Here is an 18,891-nt window from a genome sequence, read left to right on the forward strand (position 1 = left end):
TTCTGGTGACGCCATTCTTTTCATGATTTGAAAGCATGCTTTGGATTGTTGTGCTGAAGGTCATTCAGCATCCTTTATGTAAGACTTCCCTCTTTACGAATAACTTTTTTAAAATTGCAGTTCAGCCAACATTTAAAAGATTTAGATAAAAAAAAAAATCACATGTAACACAGGTCATCAGACACGTGGCGAAAGAAATCACATGTAACACAGCTGACGCGAGACAGACAATTGATCAGACACATGTGGATAAATACCACTGTTATGGTAGCTGTGTGGTGGCCTATGTCACTGTGTTCAGTCTCATGCCCCTCCAAAGTCCAACACACTGTGACTTGGTGCTCTGACCCCCATGAAGTTAACTCATATGTTTATGACAAAATTTCATCAACAGCAAAATGCAACAAATCCTGGTGTAGAACACCAAAACCAATTTTGGCTCAAATTTTCTCTGTCAGATTTGGATAGCCATCGGTTGTAACATCTACCCATTTGTCCCTGTCTGTTCAAGCATGCAGTTATCTCCAGGAACCTTTCAGTGAGTGCATTGGTGCCAACTCCATAATCTCAAACTCATTTGTTAACCCACATACAAATATGAGTAACTAAGGTGTCTAGGGTACAATAACCAAAGGGCTGGATGTGACCCAGGGGCCGTGCAAAGCCCAGGTCTGATTATGTGACTCTGGGGCAAACTGTTCATGTTTTAATGATTATTTTCACTGTTACACCATATTTTCTCCACTTTTAGACGACTGTCTTGACTATCTCACACAGTATACCGTATCTAATGCCTTAGAATATCATTTGCACCCTTCTCCTGACTGATACCATATCTTTCAGCAATGCTTTGTAAGCTCTTTGTAAGATGCAACCAAGTAAAGTCAGAAAAGTCTCAGGACAGCTGATCTTTGACTTTAATCAGCCACACTGGTGGCAGGTGTGTTCTGACTACTATTTAAAATGAATTTGAATCTGATTGTTTATTTTGAACACAGTCATATCCTGACAGTATAGATAGATATTGGTGTCTTTTTTTACATCACAAAAAAACTTCCATTATAACAGGGCTGTGCAGATCCTGATGATTGAAATCATACACTATCCATCAGATGCATGTAAGTAAAATCTATTTATATAGCTCTCTTTAAGACAAGAAACCAATCACAACGTGATTTACGGAGGTCTTAGTAAAAAAGACGACTACTACACGGTCAAAAATAACACACATGAACCAATTAAAATGACGCGGAACGCAACGTTACCCGAATGTCTGTCTGAATAGATGAGCATGTGTGTGCTGTCTGTACAGCCCACAGCTCTATGGGCACAGGCGGAGCGGGGGGCAGGTCTGTCGTCATCGCTCCTGCTGCATTATTAATGAGGAGGCAGCGCCACGGAAAAACTGGCTCCTTCTGGTTTCCAGGCATAAATACAAAGCGCAGCCGGTCTGAGGAAAAAACGGCACAAAGGAAAACGGAGCGCTCTGAGGTTTTACAGCTAAAGACCAAGAGAGTCAGGTAACCAGCTCTTCTACTAAAGGGAAAAAACTGACATATTTGACAAGTTATTATTCAGCAGCAGGACGGTAAAGAGGACCGCCGTGATTTTAATTGTTAACGTAAGGGGGTGGAAAGAGGCTCTGTTATCTGTGGAAACACTGTGACAGCTCAGGGGGTCCTGAAGGCAACCGTACACACAAAACGTGACCCACTTGTTTGTGTTGAGAAAATATGAACGGGCACTGCTGCCTGTGTTTAAGCTCGCCGGTGGACGAGCACATCAGATGTTAGTTGATGTATCGCAGGTCTTTCTCTCTCTCTCTGTGTGTGTGTGTGTGTGTGTGTGTGTGTGTGTGTGTGTGTGTGTGTGTGTGTGTGTGTGTGTGTGTGTGTGTGTGTGTGTGTCGGGACAAAGTGCTCAGGCTGGAATAAGGTGGGTTTTTGCTTCTCGCTAAATGTCCGCTTTGAGGTGCCTTCAGGTGTTGTATGTTTGTTGTTGTTCTCACCATCACGTGTTGTCTTTCATAGATAATTAGTTAAAGTAACGCAGTAACGGAGTTTGCTTTGTTTCAAACTGCTGCCACTTTGGCATCACAGCTGAGCTATACGTGGCAGGGGGAGGCTTGTACTCCAGCTGATCCAAGCAGGATATCCACCAGGGAATCAAACAGTCTGATTTCCACAGATTTTTTTTACCTTCTCTCTGCTCTGCTGCTTTTCTAATGATCTTTGAACTCGTTATCTTCAGTTTATCGGATTTTTTTCTAGACCTAATTAATTTTATTCTTAATCATTTACTTATTGATGAGTTCTATTTTATCAGCTTCTCACTTTCTCGTACTCCCCTTCTTTTTTTTAAAAAAAAATAATAATAAATTATGAATGAATCCATGAAAATGATTTAATAAATAAAGTTGTCCTTGCAGGTAAAAATGTTATATGTAAATCAAGGGGATTTTTACAGCTCGACAACCCCAAAAACAAAACCTGTTGTTAACCTCTGTCGTGATTTCCTACAAATATAGCTTAAAATACCTTTAATTGGTTTTCTCGCTTTACATGTTTTCTGATTTGTGAATTTTATGCTTTGACTCTATCAGTGGTCATTTGTATACCCTCTTTGTGCATCTCTAATTGATTTCATTAATTATTGGATGCAGCAGCATCTTAGGGCACGGCTCTCCTCTTTATCTGCATTTGGAGAAGAACAGTGTGGTGTATAAAGGGGCACGTCGGTGGAGTGTTTATGTCTTTGTGAGCGGGGTGCCTCCGGTCCTTCCTCCCAGCTTGGGAAATGTAGAGATGGGAGAGAAGTGTGGAATGTCTGGCCTTTGGCAACACCCCCCGCCCGACTACCCTGCATTTTTCTTCCCCCATCTTTTTTCATGTAAGGATTTAGAAATGTCCATTTCCATGCTACTACTCGCATGGGACCAAAAGAGGAAATGCAGATGTGAGTGTGGACACAGCTGGAAAGGGCTGTGTTCACAATTAAAGCGGAGAGGAAAGCAGTAAAGATGAGAGCCACGAATGTGCTCAGACTCGGTGATTTAAGACATTCCAGCCCAAGACTCGCCCTGCAACTTGACAAGTCCACCAGCACGCACACTGTACTGTAGATTGCTATTTCTAGGTCAATGGTAGCCCTACCCCCTCCCCTCCCCGTCTATTCTCCTCACTCCACCCCACCCTCAGCCGTCTATCTACCCAAGGCCAAGCCACACATTAATCTGCTCTAGTGGTGTAAAGCCTGGTGCGGTGACATGTGGCGAGTGTATTACCCAGCCATAGAATTACATGCTACCACGGAGTGATGCGCAATCTGTCAGTTCAGTGTGTGTGTGTGTGTGTGTGTGTGTGTGTGTGTGTGTGTGTGTGTGTGTGTGTGTGTGTGTGTGTGTGTGTGTGTGTGTGTGTGAGAGATTAAATGCTTTCCATCAATTAGATCATCATCCGTTCAGGTGAATTTTAACAGTGAAATAGGATTTCTTTTGTAGGTCAAGCCAGATTTCATCAGAGTTATTCTAGATGGGTATGTTGCACTTACATTTCAGCACAAAGAAGAAAATGAACCTTACATGATTTCCAACATGGCCTAAACCTGGTTTGGGATCTTGTTTTAGGCACAAGTTCCCCCACGTCTGAGTGTCTTAGTCCGAGTGTGTGGAGAAGTGGGGAGGGGGGAGACAAAGCCTGTAAAGTCCCAGTTCTGGAATATAGAGGGTAGATAGAAAGCATTTCTGAAAAATTAACAACTGGGACTGTCACAATGTTGTCATATACAACATTGGAAAGTGCTGACACAAGGTCAGCGTGTTAATGTGCGTCTCCTCCAAAGTGGTGGTCAGAGAAGCTGAGGCATTTATCATAATGTAAACAGTAAGTACAAGTCACACATGAAGGTGGGTCTTTATTGGTTGCTGGAGATGATTCACGTAGTTACTTGTGTTTTCTGTGGACTGTGTCTGAGGAAACGCTTGCGTAATTCATCCGTAGAAACTAGTTTAACATCATACACATTTGCATCATGTGAAATAAAGAATTTAGCTTAAAAGGTTTTGCACATACATACATATGATCAGAGGCAATGGGCTGAAGGATATAAACAAAAAGGTACCCAACTAATAGCTCACCAGCATCCTTTTCTCTTTTCTGTTGTTGTCATTGTGTTTTGTTTTCTGCCACAAATCAGTTTCCTGTGTGATGTTCAAACTTAACAGCTGCAGAATTTAAAAAAAATCAAAATCACATAATGCCACAAAAACGCATTTGTACACCACATTCTTAAACAAACTGCCTTTGAAGCAGCAGAGCAAAGAGACATGGTAGTTCCCGACTGGGTTTTAAAAAACCGAAAAAACCAAAAAAAAAAAATTTTTGAGTCCTTCATGAATATATTATTGTTCCAGAAATACATAGAGCAGACTAACACCAAGCTCTTTTAAAGCCTGTGAATGAGTCCATTCATGTTGATGCTGAATTCATATTTCAATTTTAGATTCTGGGAATGTAACTGATGATTGGTGTCATTGTTAAAACTGTTTTCTTGTTGTTGTTGTTTCTGTGTGCAGAGAGTAAATGGAACATTTCTCAGCTCAAAGCATTCATGGCTGGGATTAGTTTCAGAGAAAAAGGCAAAACTGAAACTCATTTAATACTTACAAAGATGCGATTCAGTGTTTTAATTGGTAGCTTGTTCACAAGTGCTAATGGAGAATGGAGTCAGTCGAGCGTTGTGCATGGATTAACCGCTTAATATTCTTATATGTTAGTAATAATACAGTTTGAGAAAATCAATAGATTATGTGTCCATGGATACTAGGGCTGCCACAAACGATTATTTTGATAGTCGACTAGTCACCGATTATTTATGCGATTAGTCGACTAATCAGATCATCATCCACTGGACGTAAAACTACAGCTTATTGCACCAGCAGCATCTGCTCTTATATAACTATCATTAGCTTACAGCTTTAAGCTTTTAAGGTGCTAACTAAAAATAAAGACAAGATGATAGTTTATTCAATTTTAATGAAATTTGCAGATTGTTTCGGTGAAGTTTAATAAACTCCTTGCTATCTAAAATATAACAGGACACCGGAGTATATTCTCCAGCATCTCACACTTCTGATGATCAGCTGTCTGCTTGACGTTTATTCAGCTGTGTAAAAACTATAACTTTAATCTCAGCCAAACCGATTTACTCAGGAACAAATAAAATACTAAAAAAAAAAAAAAAAAAAAAAAAAGCCAAACAACAACATTTTTAATTTATCTAAGTGACTCATATATATTTAACCTGAGTCGCGAAAGACGGCGGTGGGTTTGAAAACAATTTGCCGGGAGTCCGGTGTTCTCACGGCGCTAGTGACCTAGCCCCCGGCTAGCTATCGAGCTAGTGGGTAACAGACGTCTCCGAAAACGTCGGAGCGCTTTTGAAAATATGTGGTGTCCTGATAAACTGAGCCGATATTTGAGGTTTACACAGCTACATTCTCGCCTGAAAATATGTTAAACGTTTATTTTGTGACCCAGAAAGAATAATAAGAGTAATATTAAAACTAACTAGCTACCGCCATTGTTGGAAACTAAGCTGGGCCGCGCTATGAATTCTGGGACACAGCTGCTTTTTCTTCTTCGGGGTTTAACGGCAGCTGGCATCCTTGTACATGCTGTGCTGCCATCTTCTGTTTCAGTCCGTTATTACACTCTTAAATCCTGCTATTATTCCTGCGTCTTTTGCGATCTTACAAAGCTTCAAACGACACGTCGACTATTAAATCAGTCGTCGACGATTTTGATAGTCGACGTAATCGTGACTAGTCGACAAATCGTGGCAGCCCTAATGGATACACAATATTGTTCCAGTTTACAGAGTGTATAGAAAAGATAGACATAGCTTCTTGGTCTGAAAAGTAAAACCAATGTAAATGTGCCTCGAACCTGCACTCGTCAGATTGGGAATTGTGAGTGTGACAATCATCTGATTTCAAAACACGTGAAAATCCCAAATCCTGTTTTTCTAACAGTACGTATTTCGATTGTTACCAGTGAACGACTGCAGAATTAAAGCACTTTGAAATCAGATGTTTCTTTTTGATACACCCTGTACTTTTCTAATTGCTTTATGGTCTCCAGCATCTCAAAGGACAATAAAGAAGCATAAGCGTTATGGCGAGCTTATCTTGTGATTTAGAAGTCGCTGTCATAAGATTGTGGGGTGTATCTCAGTTTGCTATGCCAATCACACCCATTTTCAAAAAAAAAAAAAAAACCCCAGATAGCAGCGGGCAAAAGCTCAGCTTCTAGGCAGGACGGTGTCAGTGGGTGATGTCGTGGCAGCTGCATCCGTCTTTATATACAGTTTATAGTCTAAATCTGTAAATTCCAGCAAAACAAATAAACATCATCCACGGGGGAGAGGAAAATAAGAAGAAAATTATTTTATTCACAGTGTTGCTCCGTGATTTGAAACATTGCTGAAAAAAGAACCCCTCAAACATAGTAAATATTGGAAGAAGCCCCTGTTCTACAAATCCAGGAAGTCTGACCTGTATTCACGAGGAGGATCATGAAGTCAGGCCACATGTCATGTACTGACGGGCAGATTTGAGGGTTTAACGCACATCTGTTTCAGCCGTCGGATACGAGCGTTTCTCGTACAGATGTTCTGTCAAAGCTTGTGGTTTCCTCTCTGACAGCCTTTTTGTTCTTTGATCAGCTGATCTTGCAACTGAACTATCACTGCTCACAACTTTCTTACAACACAGTTCCTCAAAAAAACCCTCCAAAATCAAGTCAAAGTTTAATATCTGTGCAGAGGCCTATTGTGTGTCACAGTTATGTCTTTTTGCGGTCTGCAGAGTGCGTGTACGTCTTTCAGCTGGGTGGCCTCAAGCTAAACGAAACTCTGTCTATTTTCTAAACAGTATATTATGTACTGAACTCTCTCCGGTGTTGCTGTGGTAACAAAGCAGGGAGTTTTGTGTGTGTGTGTGTGTGTGTGTGTGTGTGTGTGTGTGTGTGTGTGTGTGTGTGTGTGTGTGTGTGTGTGTGTGTGTGTGTGTGTGGGGGCAGGCAGGATATGGGTTACCTCGGAAGACATTATGCTGATGCTTGTACAAGTCAGGAGTAGGAAAACAGACCTAAACGTTATCATATAATGGTGATAACTTTTGACCGATATATCTCCCATAAGGAACTACAGTGTTAGTTTGTAGTGACGTTCAGGAATGTCCTCCGTGCTGTTTCCCACACTCATCCACAGCTGTCCATACATCGATAGCGAACAGCCTTGTGTGGCTGAACAACAAGGTCGTCTGTGTGTTATGTCTTCACAGTCACGGTGTCTCTGAGCAGTTTCAGTTAAATTAGAGGGACTCTGGCAAGAAATGAGCAAGGGTTTGCTTTTGTGCCTTTGTATAGTCTATTCTCTGATGGAAATAACAGGGTTGTCTCATCGCTTCTAATTTGGCCTTGTGCTTAATAATAAACAGACGCACTATGGGAAGGCAGAACATTAGCCGCATGGCATTAAGTTAATCACAGGTATAAACACAGCTGTAAATGTTGGTTATATTCACAGGAATGCCAATAAGCAGGACTTACCAGTTGTAAAATAGGTTGTGTGTGGCTTTATTTTTGTGTTAAAACAAGAACATACTTAGACCAACAAGCAGAGCACCAAAGAGGCCCAGATTTGACTCTGGTTTGAGGTCTACTGGTCAAAAAGTTCTGGTTTGGTTGGGTAGTGTGAATAAATCATCGTCTTGTGTATGCTACATTCGCTGAACAAGATCATTTTATTATCTTATTTTCACCACGTCCTTGTTATTCTTGTTATTCTGTAGGTGAAACTGGTGAGAGAGAATTTAAATTCCATTCTTTTTATGTCTTTTTTTTTTAATATTTATCATCAATTCCTCTCCAAGGTAACTGCCTTTAACAAACCCTGCCACTTTTTTCTGTCATCGTCCTGAGGGTGGTGAAGTCATGCCCAGGAAATACGTTTGTCAGGCAGCCAACAGCACAGATGTGCAGGGCACACCTGTAAATGTTTTGGGTTTCGAAAAGTCCTCAAACTGAAATCATCACATGGATAGTCGCCGCAGGCTCTAAAAACAGGGTTTTGGAAGCTAAGAGTTTGACAGACTTAAAGCTGATCTTTCTTGATGTAGAACCTCTGAGCAAATTGGCACTTTACGAACACACGCACGCACAGATATACACATGTTGTGTTGCTGTTACACTTGTTTTACATGTACATAGCAAATTTGAGTTAAATAGCTTTAGACTTTATTGTCCTCTTGGGTAGTTTTGCTCTAAAGGTTCCAGTGTCAAGTAAAAAATGCACTCTCAGTAGTTTCCCTAACCTTTCCTATACATAGCAAAACTACATAATGTGGAGTTTCTGAGTTTTACATGTGTATTTGTCACCCTCCTGTCAGTGTCATCATTTGTAACTTGGTTCTTGTTCTTTGCTCTGTCCCCAGCCTTCATTGCAGAGGAGTTTGGACGGCATGCAAAGTTGTGAAATTTCCTCAGACAGCACTGATGATCCTCTTAGTAGCGGCCTACGTATTCATCGGCAGCCTCGAATAGTAGTGATTGGAGCTGGCTTGGCTGGCCTGGCCGCAACTAAGATCCTACTGAAAAACGGCTTCACTGATGTCTCTGTCCTAGAGGCATCGGACCACATCGGCGGGAGAGTTCAGAGCGTTCAGCACGGTGGGAGGATTTTTCTGTCTTAACCCAAAAATTAGCATCACACACTAATTGGGTTAACGGGTAGAATGGAGATCTCCAGTTGATTAAATCATGAAGTTCTATGTCAAGTTATATTATACGATGGGGCAAAGTCTCTAGAAAACCATTGTGCTTACTGGCAATCATTTGAATGGATCATGGACGAGGTCACTGGTTAAGTCGTTTGGAAAGCTTCTCTGTTTTGATTTTGTTTGGTTAATAAGAAGTCACATTACCCACACGAGTGTGATTAAGAGTCTAAGTTGGCTGTTAAAGATATTGGAAAACAGCAATTTATCAGCCCCGAGAGTGTGATTGAATCAACTTTATCCACTCAAGACAACATTAGAAAGCTGGCTGTTTATCAGCATGAGCAACTAAATTAGCATTAGCTAACAGATCATTACAAACTGTTTTAATATATGAAAATTGCTACATGTTGCACTTTTAAATGGATTTCAGTTTTATCTGTTAGCTAAAATATGAGGGCATCTAGCTTAACTTCACATAAACGGTGAATAAAATAGTTGGGCGTAGCCACCATCTCGTCACTCACACGTAAATGAAGTCCTGTTATGGTGAGCTGAGCATTTTCGCTGCTGCCGTCTTATTGTTCACTAAATGCACACAGTCCTGACCCAAGAAGGCATTTAGAATGAAAATAATTTACAAAATGTTTTATTATATGTAATCTGAAGCTAGTAACTGAGCCAATAGCCAAACAGCCCCTGTAGTTACGCGGCTGTTTGCTCAAAGGTCCTTGCCTGATGACCGTGTAAATGCCATAAGGCACTTCAGCACTGACTTCACCTGTCATACCTGGAAGCTACGTCCATCTTTATGGATGAAGCCCAAAAGCTTAAAAAAAATTTGATGAATGAATAAAACACAAAAACTTGCAAAATGGTTTCTGTAGGTAGCTAGCTACTAGCTTTAGGAAGCCACTTCACTGTTAAACAAAATGTGCTAATTAGGTAAACTGACCTAGCCATGTTCGTCTTAGCAGCGTCTTATTGATCTTATTTTAAACATACAGACCTGCATAAGGCCCCTTATGAACCCAATAACTGTACAGAAAAGGTTTTGAATTTTATGCCAGAAAAACTAAGTTAATAATTTTGCCCTATTTAGGTAAAAAAAAATTTCCAGGTAACAGTTTAAAATCTGCTGAGGTTTTCCCAAGAAGACAATATTTGACATATGGTCAGTTTTTAACTTTGATTGGTTAGTTTCAGTTAAACTGTGCTGTTAATCAGTCATACAGTCGCACAATCAGGATTTCCTGAATATGCCAAAAACCGCACTTCCTCAAATGCATTTCTACATATTTTAGTGACGTTGTTGTGATTATCTTACAAAATCAACTGAACTGTGAGTCTTAGGCAAGAAAAATTTAGCCTTCCACTGATTTCCACCATGATGAATTCTTCTAACTGGCAAGAACAAACGAGCGGTTAATAAAAAGAGCCTGGCTCTGTGCGCATAAAAGGAGCCACATGTAAAAAACATGCACGCATTCGGTTACACGTAAGTCTATATGTTAGGTGCTGTGTTTGTGTGCTTGAGTGCGTGTGGTTACTTCTGTCGTTTTATCAAAAAGTGAACGCATACAGTGGGTTTGATGCTATTATCCTCAGAAAAGAAAATTCATGGTATTCCACTGGGGCTTTAGCTTTGGTATTTTAATTGCGTTGACCTACTTTTGAACTCTATAATTACCCAAAACTCCAGAGTGATTGTGCTTGAGCCAAGAAGACCGTATATACTGCATCACTCAGGGGCACTTAGGAGACCCTGTGTTCTTTAAATTAATCTCTATTGATTTTTCTGTACTACAGGAAAAGCAACTTTGGAGCTTGGCGCTACCTGGATCCATGGTGCCAATGGGAACCCAGTATACCACCTGGCGGAGGACAACGGGCTGCTTGAACACACCACAGATGGGGAGAGGAGTGTGGGACGCATCAGCCTGTACACCAAGAACGGTGTGGCTCACTACCAGACCAATGTCGGGAAGAGGATCCCCAAGGACCTGGTGGAAGAGTTCAGTGACCTGTACAATGAGGTGAGGGGACACATTTGCGCACAATTGGATGCACACATCAGCATGCAAAAATGGAAGTGTGCACGAACAGAGATGCTGGATGTTCAACCTGCATAACAACTCAATATGCAAGTGAAATTTTGCCACATATTGTCGGCAGTAGCCAGATTATATAAGGTCAGCAGTAACCATTGAAAAAACTCACTGTGCAGGCTCACTTTGTTCTAGCTGTAATCCATGATTTTAAATCCAGAATATGTTAGGCTGGATTAATAAGAATGTGGATTAAGTGATGCACAAGAGCAACGCATTTGTGCAGACATGGAAAAACAGGCTGGAACAGCTTCAATAAATTATTGTAGTGAGCAAGGTGATTTTACTGTAGCAAGTCTTCTCACGCTCATTACATTTTCTTTTTCTTTTTTTTTACTGTTGTGTAAGTTGTTGTTTAAGTAGGTCACATCTGGAAAAGCACTTACAGAGAGAAGGTATAGCAGCACACACACATTTTTCTTTTCAGCATCTGTGCAGTGACGAATCTGAATTTTACAGCTTCGCAGATATGAGCAGAAAAAAGAGCTTTACATTATTTTAAAACCTGAAGATTTGTGGTGAATTGTCCTCTTACAGTGAAATGAGTCTATGCTGTTCAAATCACTCCAGTTTTCCAGCTCTTGTGAATATAGTGCATGCTTTGATGCACATTTGATTGCACAAGCTCTCTTGGTATTTGTGATGCGTATAAAAAATTGGTTTGACTTTGAAAGGGAAGTGATCCTGTGCAACTTTGCGGCCCGCAAAGTTGCACAGGATCACTTCCCTTTTACCACACGGTGTACTGTGATATCATCCAGCCCAGGCTGAGGAGTGATGTGGACAGGGGTGAACACTCTGTCACCCTTAATGATTATGGTCCGTGTCATATGAAGGTTGCTTCTTATGCCCTGTGCTGGGTTTCTCCTTGAGGTTCAGCATTGGTTACTGTCCCTTTCACATGTGTAATATTGAGTTGTTTCCTTAATGAATAAAGTTGAATATGTTTAATATTTATGTGGTATAGTTTAATTATTCTCTCTCTATTAGCTGTTAGGTCTTATTCATTCACTTGTAATATATTTATGCAGCAATCTAAAAGGTTTTTTTTATTGTATATCAAGTTAAATCAACCTTCATTTTTCACTAGAAAATCACTATGAAATGTCAAAAATCAGAATTTAATAAAAGCCAAATTCAGATCAGTGCTCCTGTCAGTTTACACTCACAGCACCTGCAGCCAGCAAAAAAGAAAAATGTCACAAGCAATGAAAACAAAAATAACTTCAGTGATTTAAGGAGCTTGGAAAGAAAAGCGTCTGGACTTCTTTAGGTTGCTTGAAGATGTTTCACCTCTCATCCGAGAAGCTTCTTTAGTTCTAGGGTCAAATGGTGGAGAGTCCCAGATTTAAACTTAGAGTCCCAGAGAGCAGCCATTTGGCTTTTCTACCTTTAAACCCTGTGGGAGTATCCCCCCCCCCCCCCCCCCAAAAAAAAAAAAAAGAGGGACAAAAGGGACCCCCTGATGATCCTCTACCTAATCACATGAGCCAAGGTGTGAAAACGGGTGTGGTTCAGTGATTATTCCTTGAGCGAAACGAAAAGTAGTTTGTAACAGTCAGCAAATAGCTCAGCATTGTGCACATGCTGATTTAAAACAGAGCTGGGAGAGAGATCAGAGCTAAGAAAATGACCAACACACATGCAATCAAGCAAGAAACCATCAGGCACAAGGGGAATTTGGGGGTTGGGAAGGTGAGGTAGAGTCAGGAAGTCAGTTGGAACCATTTGTACTTAGGCCCAAGCGTAACATTCAACCTGAAATGTCTAAACTCCAGTACATGGGCTGCATTCGGAAAGTCAGGGATTCATTAACTGGAAGTCGAGACAACAGCTTTGCGCTGTTATGTTTTGACTCAATACATGTTGATGCATAACTGATGTGGTCCTTACTGGCTGTTCTTTCTAGGAAATGGTTCATAATCAACATTGTGGAAGCACATTTTGTCAGCACACCAGCATTTCTTCATAGTGTCCTTTACCGCTGTCTTTGTTCTGCTTTTTACCGGCCTGTAATGTGTTATAACTTGTTCTGTCTGTAGTGTTTCGCCATGATGCCAGTGTTTAGTCCTGCAAGTACAGAAATCTGGCCTGGACTGAAATAAACTGGTTTCTTTTAGTTCCTCATTTCACAATGCCCTGCTTTCTTTACATCGTTCCTTGCCTTTTGCTCTCGTTTAGGTGTACGAGCTGACTCAGGAGTTCTTCAAGAACGGGAAACCCGTCTGTGCTGAGAGCCAGAACAGCGTTGGCGTTTTTACACGAGACGTGGTCCGCAAGAAGATCATGTTGGATCCTGATGACTCTGACAGCACCAAGAAAGTCAAACTGTCCATGCTACAGCAGTACCTCAAGGTGTGCGTTGTTTCGTTTGAAGACAAACATTTGTAAATTTGGAGTCCTAGAAAATAACTGATACTCATGAACCCCGAAGCTTTGGTTTGTTTCCTTATCGCTGCCTATAATCCATGTAGCTATCAATGGACAAATAAATATTATAAATTAAAAAAAAAAAGGCACAGTGAGCGGCGTAAGTACAACTTGCAGATAAATAAAAACAATCTTGCTAACATACGTCATTTACATGGGAATGGGGCATCTGTCTGGTATGATTGCCATAGCAACCCTAATCTTTCATTCATAAAGTAGGCTAACATTGCTGTGGTTAGCATTTAGCATGGGCTAGCTGCCTGTAATTCACTTTAATCAGTTAAATTGGGGTGACAAGTCACAGCAATGATCACATTTTCCAGTTTAATGTGAGCCTGCATAGTCCACCTCTCAGGATACTGCTTAGTGATCACCCTGGATTGTTTTAATTGGGCTGAGCGATTCATTTTCCTAGAGACTACATGAGAATCTGGGACTGTTACTTTAACCTGCTGCCATTAACGGTCGCATCGCAGTAGCAGATCCTCTGCCTCCATCTTCCTCTTTTGTTACCATCCTCTTCTGTCGCCAATTAGCTCATAAAGGGATGAAGTCAATAACATGGCATAACAGTCCCAGTGTGTCATGTGTCCCCTAGGGAGATTTACTTGACCACAACTAGATAGACAAATAGATCTTGATTGACTGTCGCCTCACATAGTTGTTGAAAACATTAATTTTCTATCAACCCTGCAAGTAGTACAAGCAAAGCTATGCTAACCTAGCTCATTAGTGGCCTAGGTACATCCTCATAGAACTGAAGTTATAGCCTGTATAACTTTATATTTCAAAGTGAATATAAAGTGAGTGCATGTGGAGAAACGCAGCAGGGAAGCAAATGGCAAACATTAGGTAACTGCTGCCATACTGGTTCACCAGCTAATGAGCCAGAAGCAGGTGTAGCTGTCCTCTAAACCCTGTGTATTCCCAGTATGTTTAAACTAGTTAATTCATGCTGATTTGTTGAGTGCAGTAGCTGCAGAGATGTCTTGCTGACACGCAGTAAATACTTTAATGGCTGCAGAGGTTTGATTTTGAATGTTAGCATTGCTACTTTAGTGACACCCGATCCTCTATGTTGATGTTGCATCATGTTTCAGGTGGAAAGTTGTGAAAGCAGTTCTCCCAGTATGGACGAGGTGTCCCTGAGTGAGTTTGGTGAGTGGACGGAGATCCCCGGGGCACATTATGTCATCCCTGAAGGTTTTATGAAGATCATGGAGCTCCTGGCCCAGGACATCCCCTCCCACACCATCTGCCTTCGCAAGCCGGTGCGCTGCATCCACTGGAACTACTCAGCCCAGCATCAGGAGGTGATCACTAAGAGCAGCGACGACAACCACAATGAAAACAACCACAGCAGCCAGCCTGTGATGCGGGGTCACCCTGTCAGCGTGGAGTGCGAGGATGAGGAGTGGATCATGGCCGACCACGTGATCGTGACGACCTCTCTGGGCGTGCTGAAGCAAAACCACGAAGCCATGTTCTCGCCCTCTCTTCCCGAGGACAAGGTCCTCGCCATCGAGAAGTTGGGCATCAGCACCACCGACAAGATATTCTTGGAGTTTGAGGAGCCCTTCTGGAGCCCCGAGTGTAACAGCATCCAATTTGTGTGGGAGGACGAGGCCCAACTGGAGCAGCTGGCCTACCCCGAGGAGCTGTGGTACAAAAAAATCTGTAGCTTTGATGTCCTCTATCCACCTGAGCGCTACGGCTACATGCTGAGCGGCTGGATCTGTGGGCAGGAGGCGCTGTACATGGAGCGCTGCGATGACGAAACGGTGGCCGAGACCTGCACTGAGCTGCTGAGGCGCTTTACAGGTGAGGGCATGTAGACGCAGATGTATAGAGCTTGGACAGTTTTACGCTCATAACAAGATATGCTATTCTTATGACTTTTTAAAACTGCATTTAAAATAGGATCTAGTTTAACTAACAAAGAACTATTGAGGACAAATAAGAGATCTCTACTTTTATAATCTTCACTTCTGTGGATTTAATAAACCAGGCAAATTCAGCTGTAACCTCCTTCTTTAATTCTAGTGAAGCCTTCACTAAGAATCAGTCATCTAAAACTAACACGGTTCAGTCTGAGGCTGTGAGTTCAGTGACTCATTTGTACTATGATTAAGGTTGGGTCATTGTACTTCATAGAAAGGAAATGATGTCACCTTTCAGCTGTGATGTAAGCACCTTTTTTTTTCTGCAAAGAAAGGCTGAGAGATAATACCGCTGAATGACTCTGGTGCCTTCTTTGTGTTCGGTGAACAGCAGCTTACCAGTCTCGTGTCACCGCTCAGAGAGCTGATGTTGCACAAGGCAGAGAGTCATTTATTGTCACTGGGATTTTTAACCATCCCTTCTTTTATACATACACAAACAATCCAGTACTTGCTGCTACCAGTTACATGATGCACGTCACATCTTGCGCAACTGGGGAAAAAACAGAAGGCTGACTAACTGCTTCAAAGTGACTGGAAGCTAAAATGTAACACGCACTACTGTTTGGCAACTTGCATAAGGTAAGAAGTGCAGAGAGGAAAGGTCTCGGATTATATTCTACCTCAGAAGTAGGTCACAGAGACACTTACTGTCACTTCATGATAAGGTCAGTGGACTGTAATTTGCACAGAGAAGCCAAACACATACAGTCACTCCTCATTTAGGTCAGCGTGGTTTAATCCCTTCAGCTGTTTGCTTAATTGCATCACTCACTGGTGCCTCTCTGCTCGCACACAGTCACAAGTTGATTTGTGTTGGCAGATTAAACATCCAAGTGTAAAAGCTAGTCCAGGTTAGCTGCTGGTCTTTCATATAATTTTACCATATTAGAGGTATCTGAAAAACATCTCAACAACTTGGAGTTGCTTTGAAATTGTTGTACAGACATTTCTTTCTTTCACACCTGATGATGATGGTGGCTCATGAAATGTCAACCATCAGTTATCGTTCTCTGCTTTTGTTGTTTTAGGGATGGTTTTTAAATCTTAGCATCCTAACCCACTGACATGGTAGCTCCTAAACATGTTGGATCTGCCACAGTGAGAGCTGAGACGGATAATAAGAGCAGCTATTGTCGACTTGCTGACTGTCATTGTCTTTTTATCTCAGCTGACTCCTTTGTCTTTCCACCCTTTCGTCCATCTCCAGGGAACCCCGACATTCCAAAGCCCCGGCGCATCCTGCGCTCCTCATGGGGCAGCAACCCGTACATCCGAGGCTCCTACTCCTTCACCAGAGTCGGATCCAGTGGTGCGGACTGTGAAAAGCTGGCCATGCCACTACCTTATGCCAATAGCACCAAGGCTCCAGTAAGAACTGCTTACATTACAGTTGCTAGATATTTAGTTGTCATTTATTGATTAGTAGACATCCTTTTTTTTTAATGCACTACACAAACTCTTTGAGTAGAACAGTGCCATGTAAGTGCCAGTCTATTGACCATTTTACCACTTTTATCCATATACTGTATGTTGACTTTACACTTTTTCTTTATAATTATTTCCACAGTTCCCTTTCTAGAAAATGTTTTACTGATTATTTTATAGTTTGAAATCTTATATTTTTTACTTAGAAGCTGAACTGTTCTGAGTGTAGACGTTTGGGATGGCAGTGTTTTTGCCCTCATGGTTTGTTTACAACCTTCGGCCACACTCAGAGATCATGTGCCCAGTGTGGCCGCGTCATCACATACATGTCAGAGCCCAGCTGGTGCAGAGCGAATACAGCTGGTGTCAGGAGGGTCCGAAGTGCTGATTGCAGGCCAAAAGTCTAGACCATGAAACTCGATGCATTCTGGGTGAAAGGGAGAAGGGGCTAGGAGTGTGGGGGTGGAGGATCCGTGTGTTCACTTGACACTGCTGAAGGAACGGCATGACCCCCTTCTGCTGAAGTGTACAACCCTGGCAAAGTGAAATCCCGAGCCCTCAGGAAAGTTTCTGTAGCCTCCTACATGTGGAGCACTAACAAGGGAGTGAAATAGGAGCGAGTGCCTCTGGAGAAACAGAAAAAACCAACATGATGACATTGATGGATCGTGATTGAATCTCATTTTTGTTCCCTCTCTGGTTTCCTCTCCTCCCCTCTTTGCTCAGCCCTTACAGGTCCTGTTTGCTGGAGAGGCCACCCACAGAAAATACTATTCCACTACCCATGGTGCTTTGCTATCAGGGCAGAGAGAGGCCACTCGCCTGATGGAGATTTACCAGGACTTGAACAGCGCGGAAACCACGAAGCCTAATATATAAAAATAAATGAACCTCTGACTAGTGAAAAAAATACAAACCTGTTGAGTTGAAGCTTTTCATCCTGATGATTAAGTTATACTTAAAAGCATAGCTCGGGCATTATTACACCTGTAACAAATGACTTTTGTTTCTATTGTACTGTAGATTTGAATCATGCTAAATTTTTATTTGAGATGTACTGTTCAGAAGTTGCCAATGGTGCTGTCATTTCATTTCTTTATCATTCTTTTTTTAATCAGTAATTTAATGTTTATAATAACAGCATCTGTAATTTAACTTGTTTTTGTAAGTGCCTTCTGTACGTAATGCTATGTTATTTCGAAAATAATGAAAATACTAAACAAAAAAAATCGAAGGTTTTAACAAAATAAAAGTTTTATCATCATTTAATACGGTTTTGTTTTGTTTTCTTGATTCATTAAATTTATTAAACACACCAGTGGATGTGCAGATGTTCTCATTATTTTGAGTGAGAGGGAGCACAAAGTGGTGCACGTGGAAAGAAGAGGAAAAAGGCTCCAAAGTGACAGATGGTGTTAGAACAGGCCTCAGCCCAGCCTCCACTTCTGTTGGACAACACTGTCAATCCTCTTAATCAGAGACGGAAAAGACCAGGGAAGGTTTCAATTAACAACAAATGAAAACAGGTTTTAAATTCTGTGTTTACGCCCCACCAATCATCATTTTCCAGAGTCAGGTGGTTGTATGAAAACAAGCCCTCTTTAACTACAAACCCTCACCGCTTGTTAACACACAAATCTAACCAGCTAATCGCATGACAGCAACTGCATGATTCAGGCATGGTAGGTCTGAATCTGTCGCGATTGTTGGTGCCAAATAGGCAGGTCTGAGTATTTTAGAAACTGATGAGCAGCTAGAATTTTACTCAAAAATTTAAGGGAACTACTTAAAAAAATGTTTTAAAGTATTACAAAGAATGCTCTGAAAAAGAAAATGTCCAGTGAGAGGCAGTTCTGAGGAAAAGTGCCTTATTAATGTAAGAGGAGAATGGCCAGACTGCTTTAATGTTAAGTGGGGGGTAATATTAACTCAAATAACTACTGGTTAGAACTGAGGTATGCAGCAGAGCATCTCAAGATGCACCACAAGCAGCAGAAGACCGATTCACACATGCTGACCAAAATTGGATATTAAAAGACTGAGAAATGGGATGTGTCAGCAACAAAAGTTTCATCACATCAGGAGAGCTAAAATGACTAAATTTTTCATTTAAAAAAAAGTTTTTTAACATTTAGGCTATTTTTCATTAGGGGAAAGAGTAAGTGGCTTTTCCAACACTGAATATGGGAAGCTTTAAGGGGAAAAGTTC

General features: G+C 41.4%; 1 protein-coding gene across 1 annotated transcript; it reads left to right on the forward strand.

Annotated features, from left to right (window-relative positions):
• The first annotated feature begins 1,380 nt into the window (after window positions 1–1,380).
• Window positions 1,381–17,951, forward strand: smox (spermine oxidase). Its single transcript, XM_080880015.1, has 7 exons — window positions 1,381–1,520; window positions 8,495–8,729; window positions 10,586–10,812; window positions 13,066–13,239; window positions 14,415–15,135; window positions 16,465–16,625; window positions 17,409–17,951. Exons 2-7 carry the CDS (start codon window positions 8,522–8,524, stop codon window positions 17,559–17,561), a joined length of 1,644 nt encoding a protein of 547 aa, XP_080736141.1. The 5' UTR covers window positions 1,381–1,520; window positions 8,495–8,521; the 3' UTR covers window positions 17,562–17,951.
• The last annotated feature ends 940 nt before the right edge of the window (window positions 17,952–18,891 follow it).

Source organism: Rhamphochromis sp. 'chilingali' (genome assembly GCF_963969265.1).
Source record: "Rhamphochromis sp. 'chilingali' genome assembly, chromosome: 4".
Lineage (NCBI taxonomy): Eukaryota > Metazoa > Chordata > Actinopteri > Cichliformes > Cichlidae > Rhamphochromis > Rhamphochromis sp. 'chilingali'.